Below are 11,356 nucleotides of genomic sequence, written 5' to 3'. Positions count from 1 at the left end.
GTGTGTGTGTGTGTGTGTCATATCCCTGAAATTCAGTTTCTCCCCTGATACCACCTCATGCTGGCACCTGGTCTGAACACGAGGATTACTTCCCTAAAAGGTAGAGTCTTCTGCTACAGGCTCTGCAGAAACCTCGGGGTAGGGGAAGGCCAGAGTGCTAGATGAACCTTTCCTTACGGGCTCCCTCCACCTGCCCCATGACTTCTCTTACATTTCAGGTAAGCTACTTAATAAAACTTGCTGTCTGAACGGAGGGACGTGCATCCTGGGCTCTTTCTGTGCCTGTCCTCCTTCCTTCTACGGACGCAACTGTGAACGTGATACACGAAAAGAGTAGGCCGCTGGAGGGGACAGGACTGGGCGGGGGGGGAGAGGAGTGAGGAACGGGCTGATGGCGCTGTCTCTTCTTTCTCAGACACTGTGGGTCTGTCCTCCATGGCACCTGGCTGCCCAAGAAGTGTTCCCTGTGTAGGTGCTGGCATGGTCAGCTTCACTGTTTTCCTCAGACCTTTCTACCTGGCTGTGGTAAGCAACTCTGCTGTTAGTCCTATCAGGTCCTTTAGATGCCCAAGGGACTCCCTTTCTACCTCTTCTGCCAGGGCCTTCTTCCTGGCCTGACAGGAGATGCCAGCCCAGACCTCCGCTTGTAACATAGGATAAGGACTCTAGGGGACATAGAGCTTAGGAATCCTTGGGAGGCCCTCCCTCAGACACTAGGCCCTTAGGAAGGGCTCCCTTGGATAGGATGTCCCTGGGAAGTACTTCTTTGGATGTGCTCCCTGATACAAAGGATCTTTAGGTGTGGGGTCCTTGGTGAAGGATACTCCCTCAACCCGAACAGTTATGCTGCTACAGAGTTCCCTCAAGTCCACTCGAGGCTGCTGGCCACCAGGCTTCTGCTGGAGACAGTGAACAGAAAAGGGCCTTGCCATTTGAACGCCAAGACGTGACTTCTGTTTTGTTTTTGATCTGCTGGCCTGGAACTTACTCTATAGTCTAAGCTCGCCGCCAACTCCCATCACTCCTCCTGCGTCAGCCTTCACAGTGCTGATATTACAGGGATGCGCCGCTAGCCTTGGATCCACCAGCACTTTGACCCCGCTGGTGAACTTTTCAGACAGGGCCTCACCAGTAACCCTGGTTGGCCTTGAACTCGGGGTGATAATCTGCCTGTGCTGCTCTGTCCCACCCCCAATGCTGAGGTTTAAACTTGGGAGGCACCAGGGCTGATTTTTACTGCATCCTAAAGGTCTATGGTAGTTGCTCACAGCTCCCTTCGTCTTAGAGATCGGAAGGAGACAGTGGCAAGGGCATCGGGACATAAGAGAACAGGGGGGTTGGTGATGTTCCCATTTTGTGTGGCTGGGCTTTTTGTTTTGTTTGTTTACTGTTGTGTTGTTTTGTTTCTTGAGCAATTCGCAGCTGGACTCTTATAATTGAATGTTCAAGTTCACAAAGCAAACAAAAACATAGCTTCATCTGTTACAAGATGAAACCCTACGGCCCACTCCTGGCACAAGGCCTGCTTCTTTACCACTGCACCTTGGATGCTGTGCATAGATAAATCAGCAAATGAAGGTAGAATGATCAGATGAATGGGGACCACATTTTCTTCCTTTAGGACCCAAGATGTGATGTCCTCTTACCAGAGCCTAACCAAGGTCTGCATTAGAATAGAAAGTGTACAGGGAGCGCATTCGGTGGAGCACATGCCTTTAATCCTAGCACTCGGGAGGCAGTGGCAGGCAGTTGGAGGCCAGCCTCGTCTACAAAGTGAGCCCAGGACAGCCAAGGCTACACCTTGAGAAACCAAAAGAACCCTTGCCTCAAAAATAAATAAATAAATAAATAAATAAATAAATAAATAAATAAATAAGGAAAAAGAAAGAATCCAAGGACAGTAATTGCCAATGTAGCTGTTGCTGCTGATCCTGCAGGCCCGTGGTCCTCATCAAGCCCAGCAGTTATGGGTCTCGTGGACCAGCATGCCTTCAGGCAGTGAAGGTGGACTGCTGGTGGGGCTTCCTTTGATGACCAAGATCTCTACCTCTTTCAGATGGCCATGTGATGGACCAGGCTGTCACAGCATCCAGGACTCCCGGGCAAGCACCGTCTGTGCCAACCACGTTCATGCTAGCTGGGGCCTGCCTTTTTCTGGAAATGAAAGTATAAGTGTCACGTGAATTTGATGCCAACCGATGTCATAACAAAGATGTCATTTATCTTAAAATAATGCTCAGATTCGATACCTAACACTCCCCCCCTCTAAGTATTAACTAGGCCTTTACCTCTGCGTGGATCCCGCCCTTTCCGGCTGTGCTGGCAGTCCAAGCCACAGCCTGTGTGTGCTCTAAGGCTGAGCTGTACCCCAGCCTAAAGGCATCGTACAGGAAAGCTGTAGAAGTAGCTAGGGTCTGTACAGAGAGACCAGCAGGTAGGAGGGAAGCAGCTAAGACAGACAGACTGAGAACAGAGTGGGTGGTTTGACCAGTGCTTAGGTAGGACAGAGAACTGAGTTAAAAAGCTCAGTCATCCAGCCAAGCATGGTGGTCCAAACAGGATGCTAAAGGCCATCCCTGGGCTATGTCCTGAGCACTAGGTCAGCGAAGGCTAAATGGCAAGACCCCGACGCAGAAAACCTCAAAAGTGAAAGCTCTCTCCAACCTGTACCATTATATCAACTGCTGTAGAGGGGAGAAAATGTTTATGGTATTGCTGGTAAGACAGGTTATAGAACTATGGATTGTGAAGTCCATGCTTCTGAGTATGCACTATAAAAAACGAGAACTCTGTTGGTCAAGATGTGAGCAGTGCTATTTCTAGGTGGTAAGGCTAGTAATATTTTGCATTGGTGGTTGCTTATTTTTTCCTCTCTCTGTACTTAAAATTTTTTCAAATTCTTCGTGATGAGAATATGTTTAATGTGTTTTCATAAGGAACATGACAAGTATATCATATAGGCCAGACAAGCACCAAAAATCTGGTGGGTGCCCAAACTAGGTTTTTTTGTTTTTCCTTCTTTTTCTCAATTTTTTGAAACATGATCTTGCTTTAAATGTCGCCCAGGCTGGCCTTGAATTCAAATTGCCAAGAATGACCTTGAACTTTGGATCTTTCTACTTCCTAAATGGAAGGATTATAGGCATGTACCACTAGTGCCAGTTTTATGCCAGGCTGTGTGTACTGTGTAAGCATTCTTCCGCCTGAGCTACTTTCTCAAAGGACTCCCCAACTCCCCTAAAAAGTATCAAAAGCCAGGCATCATAGCTACAGTACGCTTGTAATCTCAGCACTGAAGATGCTAAGACAGGAACCAGCTTGGGATACACAGTAGGACTGTGTCTCAAAGCAGGGAAAAAAGATGGGGATGGAAGTTGGAAAGATGTTTCTGGTTAAGTCCTCACTGCCCACGGCTTCCGGCACCCCCATGGCCACCTCTGACTCCCATTCCAGTGGACTCAGAGTCTTCTTCTGACCCCTGGGGTCTCATGTAGCTAGGCACACATACACACAAAATTAAATATTAATAAATCTCGGGGCTGGAGAGATGGCCCAGAACTTGAGAGTATTATTGCTACTCTTGCAGAGGACCTAAGTTGCAGGTGCCTGCAGCCACAAGACTGCTGACGGCCCGGGCCAGGGGATCTGGTGCCCTCTGCTGCCCTCCAGAGGCGCACATGTAAGCAAAGACACTTGTACACATAAGTAGACAGACGTTAAAAAGTCATTTGCATGGGCACAGTTCATGGCTGTTCGGGAGTGAGGACTGTTATCACTTTGTCTTCTCCCGCGTCGTTTGTATTTTTTGTTTCCCGTTATGTCAACTCCTCCTTTTTTTTTGAGGCAGAGGGGGAGGTGTTGGGGAGGCTGATCTGGAACTTGGACTTCTGCCTCAGTTTCCAGTATCATTAAGTACATTTACAGTGGTGTACACTCATTACCCCACCAATCCCTGCAGGAATTTTGTTGTCATTCCGAACAACCTGCTCCCATTAAAGACTACCTTCCCCTCCCTTCCCTCAGCCTCTGACCTCAACTGTGTCTGAATTTGATCCCAGATACCCTGAAGTCACGCAGTGTCTGTCTCTCTATGTCTGGCTTAGCTCACGTAGCGTGTCAGTGAGCTCTGGTCGTGCTGGAGCATGCGCAGTGCACACATGGCGTACAGACGAATCAGGACACATGACTGACACCACATTCACATGTGCACGCGTGAAGTTATACACAAAATAGGTAAATAAATGTAAAGTAATTAAAAGCTAGCCGTCTTGCTGGGTGTCGTGGCGCGCACCTTTAATCCCAGCCCTGTAAACTTAGTCCATAATCTTGTTTCTGAGAGATTCCTTTGCAAGCAGTTTGGTCAGCTGTGTTGAAATTCTTGACGCTCAGCCAGGGAGAGGCCTAAGCCAGAGCTGGGAAATGATGGGCTTTTGACCTTTCTCACGCCCTTCTAACTTGTCCTTGTGGTCATGTTGGGGAAAACGGACAAAGGGGCTCAGTGACTACCCCTCCCCTTGCTTGCACACGCAGGCCATTTCAAGGGGCTAGGCCGAACTTCCGGTTTTTATGGAGAAGGGAACGGAGGGAGCTGGGTTTGCATAGCCGGCAACATCTCGTCAGGCCTGCGATCTGAGCTGTCTCAGCTCTGACATGAACACTGCAAGGCGTCTAGTGTTCGCCCTGCTCTGGGGCCATTTCCTGTCATGGGGTGCTGTTGGGTGATCTCATCCTGGAGCATCAGCTGTTGCTTGGGGGTGTCGTGGGGACAGCGTCCTCCCTTGTCACAGATCAGTCCTTTCTTCCCTGGAATCCAAGGCAAGTACAGAAGAGAGTGAGCCGTGAGAGAAAAGCAGTGGCTAGTCCTGAACGAAGAAGGCTGAGGCGGACGGAATAGGAGTAAAGTAGTTTCTTCAAGACAGGGTTTCTCTGTGTAGCCCTGGCTGTCTTGAAACTCACTGTTGGCCATGCTGGCCTCGAACTCAAAGATCTGCCTGCCTCTGCCTTCCAAGTGCTGGGATTAAAGGTGTGCACCACCACCGTTAAATTATTGTACACGTATGTACACCATGGGGGAATGCCCAAGGAGGCTAGAAGAATGCATCAGATCCCCTGGAACTGCTGGTCGTTGGCTGCCATAGGTGCTGGGAACTGAACCCACGTCCTCTGCAAAAGCAACAATCTCTCTCAACTGCTGAGCCATCTCTCCAGCCCCAAGATTTATTTTATTTTATTTTAAAATAATTATTTTAATTATGTGTATATATGAGGGAGGGGCCCTTGGAGTCCAGGAAAAGGCATCAGATCCGGTCTGGAGTTACAGGCAGTTATGAACCACAGGAGTCCGTTGTTGGGGTCATCTGGAAAAGCAGTAAGTGCTCTAGACAGCTGAGCCATCTCTCCAGCCCCTGGAGTTTCCATTTTTAAGTAGCTAGATGGAGAGCATGGCTAACAGGGCCAGTTTCTCGGTGCGTTTCCATCTCAGAAGGAAACCTCCACAAACAGGCCAAGGGCTTCCCAGCAAGTCTATACTGACAGGGAATACAGAGACTGGGACCCAAAACAACAAAATACCTGAGCTTAGCTCCAAAGCTGTAAGGTTAAGATCAGGAACTCTACCCTGCCTGCCGGTGAGAACTGGACTGGGCTTTGAGGCACAGCTTCTGCTTAAGAATGTTCATTCCAGCTGGGCTCGGTGCCATAAAACCATACATAGTCTCAGCACTCAAGGAGGCAAAGGCAGGAGGGTCTCTGAGTCTGAGGCCAGCCTGGTCTACAGAGGAAGTCCAGGACAGCCAGGGCTTCACAGAGAAACCCTGTCTTGAAAAAAAAAAAAAACAAAAACAAAAACAAAAAAAAACATTTTTTTTACTAACATAACAGCAGGTCACCAGCCTTTACTCAGATAATGGATAATTTCCCAGCCTATGTTTTCTTCATTTTCTGGTACTTCCTCTTCCTTGAAACTTTTGAGTGAGGTAGAGAGAAATTACCTAGAGTCCCCTACAAACATTCTTTTCCACTAAACAGCAGCCTTGAAATTCAAACTCTAGTTTACAGACTCAGGTCCATCAGGTATAAAAAGGACACAGCGAAAGTTGGCAACACATTTTTGTACCCCTCCCACTTCCTGGTTCTGGAAGCTGCTTCCCATGGTAGGAAAGCTTTGATCGCTCTTCTGCTCTCATTCTTCAAGATCATGGGACAATAAACAGGGGCCGGAGCCACTGGCACTGAGTGACTTGAGTGGCTGTTGAGTTTCTAAGGCCCCAATTCTGTGAGCCAAGAAATGGACTCTGCCACACTCAGGATCCCTGCAACATTTCAGTGGTTTGTAGGGTGAACTCCTGAAAAACGATGAATGAACTCGCTTCTTAAGATAGAAGTTACGTGGCTGGAGAAATGGCTCAGAGGTTAAGAGCACTGGCTGCTCTTCCAGGGGTGGTAGCTCACAACTATCTATAGTGAAATCTAGTGCCCTCTTCTGGTGTGCAGGTGTACATACAAAACACACATTGTATACATAATAAATAAATAAACAAATAAATAAATAAATCTTTTTTAAAAAGATTGAAGTTATAACCAGGCAGTGGTGGCATACAGCTGAAATCCCAACACTCTGGGAAGCAAAGACAGATCTCTGTGAGTTTGAGGCCAGCCTGGTATACAAAGGTGAGTCCAGGACAGCTGTGGGGCTGGGGAGATGACTCAGCTGTTAAGAGCATGTGCTGCTCTATCTGAAGACCTGGGTTCGATTCCCAGCACATACATGATGGCCTCCAGCCATCTGTAACTGCAGTTCCAGGGGATGAAATCTGATGACTTCTGGCCTCTGTGGGCTCACATACATACATGCAGGCAAAACACCAATGCACATAAAAGGAAATGAAGTAAATCTTAAAAGATTGTAATGCGCAGTATCCCTAGCCCTATAGAGAGTTCTAAAGGCCTACTATTTTATCATAAAATCAAGACTGTTAATCAGTTCAAAGTCAGCCAGATGGAGGCTGATCTCAGAACAGAGGCCAGGATTACTAGGAAGGTTGGGATGAATTTCCCTCTGATTCTGATACAGAAATAGCAACTCTGCACTGACTCAGTTTCCTTTCACAGACACAAAAATGGGGACGCAGCTGGTTCTTCTTAGCCAAGACCACTCTCTGGTGACCAATGAGAACCCACCCCCAACAGCCCACTTGGGTGTCATATAGGGCAATCTCTCGGCTTCTATAGTTTCCAGGTATCTTCTTTCTCCTGGAAAACTGAGCTGAGGCCTTCAAGCCTCTGGTGATTTCCAGCTAGAGCTGAAAAGGCCTTTTAAGGCCCAAACAGAAGAACCGGTACTCCATGTAGAGAGGGGAGGAAGGCCTGAGCGAGTGAATGTACTGTTGACATGAGCACCACCGTGTCTCAGCCCCACGGGAGAGGCAAAGCCTTCCTCAGCAGCCTGCGTGTGAGATAGTGACCAGCATGTGCAAAGGCTAACAGCTGCTGCTTCCTCCTCCTGGATGTTTACAGCTCATCTACAGAGCCCTCCTCCCCAGGCTAGCTAGCCCCTCCCCTATACTGTGTATAATAAATACCCTGAGGTTCCACCGCAGATGGTTCGTCTCTATCAGAGCGTGTACATCCATCTGACCCCAGCTTTTCTGTACGTGTCTCTGTGCCTCGGTCATTTCTTCATTCCCTGGCCACACCCAGTCAGGGCTCCGGGACATAGCACCCCCAAGACTATGCAAAGACTCTAACCCAAACTCCCCACAATGAGAGCCTCACTGTCTCTCATGCTATGGCCCAGCATCTGGGGCCTTCTTCCCTGGACTACAGCAATGACAATACCTGATTCTCTTGAAGCTCAGCCATGTTCTTACAACAGAGAAATTAGTTCTCTCTCTGGGCCTTTATCAAACCCCAAACTGTAGCTCCTTAGGCCAAAAGGTCTCTTCTTTTGACCGTCCCTTATACTTGACCTTCCCTTTAGAGCTTCCCTCTGTCAGCATGTTTAGCGGACTTAGGACCCACGCCTCGGTAAGCGGGTTCAGTCAACTGTCCTCAACAATCCAATGAAAGGCACCTAAAGGAGCCATGTTAATAGGGAAAAGCAGAGAAGGGAAGTTTGGAAAAAAGAAAGAGTTCCAGGAACTGCCCCAAATTTGTTCTGGGGGTTCTAAAAGACACACACATATATATATGCAAAATGTGGTTTCCTGCCTACCATTGCCTTGTCTCAGCTCTAAGTCTGTCCTGCACGGTCATCTGATGAGGAAAAAAAAAAATCTTTCTCCTGGAGACAAGTGCTTTCTCTGGATGTTCCCAGCTCATCAGCCTTTTCCTCCCAGCTGGAGATACCATGTGGGGCCTAGGGGTTGAACTCAGGTTGTCAGGCTTGGAAGCAGGTATTTTTACCCTCTGACCTCTTCCTGGGGCTGGAGAGATGGCTCAGTAGATAGTTTGCTTGCCGTGCAAGCATGAAGGGCTCCATTTATGCCTCAAACTCATGTAAAAAGATGGGTTGATGGCACAGCTTGATAATCTCAGTGCTAGGGGCAGAGGCAGGAGCTCGCTGGAGCTCGCCGGCCAGGCAGCCTCCTTAATGGGAAAGTTCTAGGCCAATGAAAAGCCATGCTTTTAGAGAGAAAGTGAGAGATCACTGGGCAGTGGTGGCACACGCCTTTGATCCCAGAACTCAGGATTCAGAGGCAGGTGGATCTCTGAGTTCAAGGCCAGCCTGGTCTACAGAGTGAGTTCCAGGACAGCCAGGGCTACACAGAGAAACTCAGTCTTGAAAACAAACAAACAAAACAAAAATCTAAATAAAAAAAATATGAATAGCACATGAAGAATGCCAAAAGAGTTTGACTTCTGGCATATACACACACATGTACTGCACATACGTGTTCTTCATCTAGAGCGCACACTTACACACACTGTTTATACTCAGCCTTTTGAGGATTTAAGGAAGCTACGGGCTTCCTTCTCTGGGGGAAATGCACAGGTGGCTACACAAATGAACACCCATATGTGCAGAAGAACCTGCGAATGGCGTGGCATGCGTTCATGCTCCCACATGCTCCTTGTGAAGAGCCCTCTTGGAAAGAAGGTTGCTGAGACTGGACATGACCTTGTTTCTCAGACAGTGGATTTCCAAGGCCACACCCCAGCAGACCCCAGTCTTACTCAAACCTCTGAACTCTCCCAGCCCCTCATCTGCTTCCTGTGATTCCTTGTTCATCGACAACATAGACCAGGAGAGGGGTTGGGCCTCTGGGATTACACAGTGGGAAGAAGCCGGACACCAGAGCGGTCTAAAGAGATGGGGTCTTGATGGGAACGCTGAATGTCCTTAAATTCAACTGCTGGCGCCCCCATGTCCAGCACCAGTGACAGTCAAATACAGACTGTGTCAGCCACGCTGTGACCTGCACACTCTCAGTGGCAGAGCAGACAAAACCTCCAACCCCACTGTCCCTCTGCTCTACCTCCTTCTCTATAAAGCCAGCATCGGGCTGGCCAGAGGGCTTTATGAGCAAGCTGTGTCCCTTGGCTCCCATAGACACGCTTGAGCTGACATGACTGGCCTCAGAGGATTATTTGGAATGGCTGGAAAGATCTCAAAGTCCCTTGCCCAAAATAATCTTCCCCAAAGTACTGCCAAAGAATCTTCCCTGTTCTCGTTTTTCTTCAGGGAATGACCTGGAAGACTCCAGAAGACAGGCTAGTGTAATCCAGACAGCTTACTAACTGTGTCTACCTCAGTAGCCAGGCAGGGGCTGCTTATCCAGAGGTAATTGAATATGGATTGGATTTATAGAAGGCTTCGAAAAGGTCAGGCCAAGAGCCATGCAAGTCCAGACCCATGTTTTGCCACTCTTGTCCTTTGTCAGTTTTCTTTCTTTTTTTTTTTTAATTTATTTTTCTCATTAGTTACATTTTGTTAATTCTGTATCCCAGCTGTATCCCTCATTTCCTCCCCAGTCCCACCCTCCCTCCCTCATCTCCTCCCTGCCCCTTTCCAAGTCCACTGATTGGGGAGGACCTCCTCCCCTTTCATATGACTCTGTTTTGTCAGGTATTTTCAGGACTGGCTGCAAAGTCCTCCTATGTGGCCTAACAGTACTGCTCCTCCCTTGGGAGGTGGGGAGGTCAAAGAGCCAGTCATTGAGTTCCTGTTAGAAATAGTCCTTGTTCCCCTTACTATGGGAAACCAATTGATTACTGAGCTATCACGGGTCATATCCGAGCAGAGGTTCTAGGTTTTATCCTCTCATGGTCTTTGGTTGAGTGTCCATCTCAGAAAAGACCCTGTGCCCAGATATGTTTGGTCCTTGTGGAGCTCCTATCCTTTCCACATCAAACTCCCCTTCTTTCATATGATTCCCTGCACTCTGCCGAGGGTTTGGTTATGAGTCTTAGTATCTACTTTGGAACACTGCTAGGTAGAGTCTTTCAGATGCCTTCTGCAGTAGACTCCTGTCATACGTTAAATGCATATCCCATTTGTCTTTCTAAATGAGGATTGATCATCATACCCCGTGTCCACTTACTTGATTATCTTCTTTAGGTGTATAGATTTCATTATGTTTATCATATCTTTTAGGTCTATATAAGCGAGTATATTCCATGTTTGTCTTTCTCCTTCTGGGATACTTCACTCAGAATGATCTTTTCTAGATCCCACCATTTGCCTGTAAATTTCATGATTTCCTCTTTTTTGATTGCTGAGTAGTATTCCATTGTGTAAAAATACCACAATTTCTGTACCCATTCCTCCTTTGTCAGTTTTCAACGGGTCCCTCCAGACAAGTCACCAGGAACCCGGACTTACACTTCCCTACACACCCATAAACCGTGCAGTGGTCCTCAGCTTCTCAGGCTACTCAGAGGCACTGACAGTATCAGAGCAACGCTTCGATCAAGTCACCTTCTTACAAGCTCTCTGGGCCCACAGCTGCCTCGTGGGGTCTTGGGTATGCAGGGGAAGTAGAGTGGATAGAGCGGTCCTACTGTCTCAGTGCTCTGACAGGCCCTGTCTGGCCTCCTCCACAGAGCCCCGGCTCTCTTGGGTCTGTTTCCATCCCAGAATTCCATCTTCATCATCCTCTGCACAGTTGCAATATATAAGGCACACCCATAGTGCTACAATCAAATTATCTGTCACAGAAGAAAAAGATGTATTTGGGCTTATAATTTTTGACAGTTATTTATTTACCCAAATGATTCATTGATTTTAGTGTGCCTCAGGTCTGAGGACAACTCCTGTGAGTTGGCTCCCTCCTTCCACTCTGTGTGTTCCCGGGGATTGAAGTAGGTCATTAAGTTATGCTGCATATGCCTTTACCCACTGAGCCATCTCTCTGGC

General features: G+C 47.9%; 1 protein-coding gene across 1 annotated transcript in view; it reads left to right on the top strand.

The window, feature by feature from the left end:
- The window catches only part of Tdgf1 (teratocarcinoma-derived growth factor 1), a 4,901-nt gene extending 2,729 nt beyond the window's left edge, over window positions 1-2,172 (top strand). Inside the window, exons 4-6 of the mRNA XM_055601863.1 lie at window positions 219-333; window positions 416-525; window positions 2,057-2,172. Of these exons, the coding sequence (XP_055457838.1) occupies window positions 219-333; window positions 416-525; window positions 2,057-2,172 (341 nt within the window). The remainder of the gene's footprint in view (window positions 1-218; window positions 334-415; window positions 526-2,056) is intronic.
- The last annotated feature ends 9,184 nt before the right edge of the window (window positions 2,173-11,356 follow it).

The sequence above is a fragment of the Psammomys obesus genome, unplaced genomic scaffold (assembly GCF_907164565.1).
Source record: "Psammomys obesus unplaced genomic scaffold, mPsaObe1.curated_primary_1811, whole genome shotgun sequence".
Lineage (NCBI taxonomy): Eukaryota > Metazoa > Chordata > Mammalia > Rodentia > Muridae > Psammomys > Psammomys obesus.
This window is presented reverse-complemented; position numbering and strand designations above follow the sequence as displayed.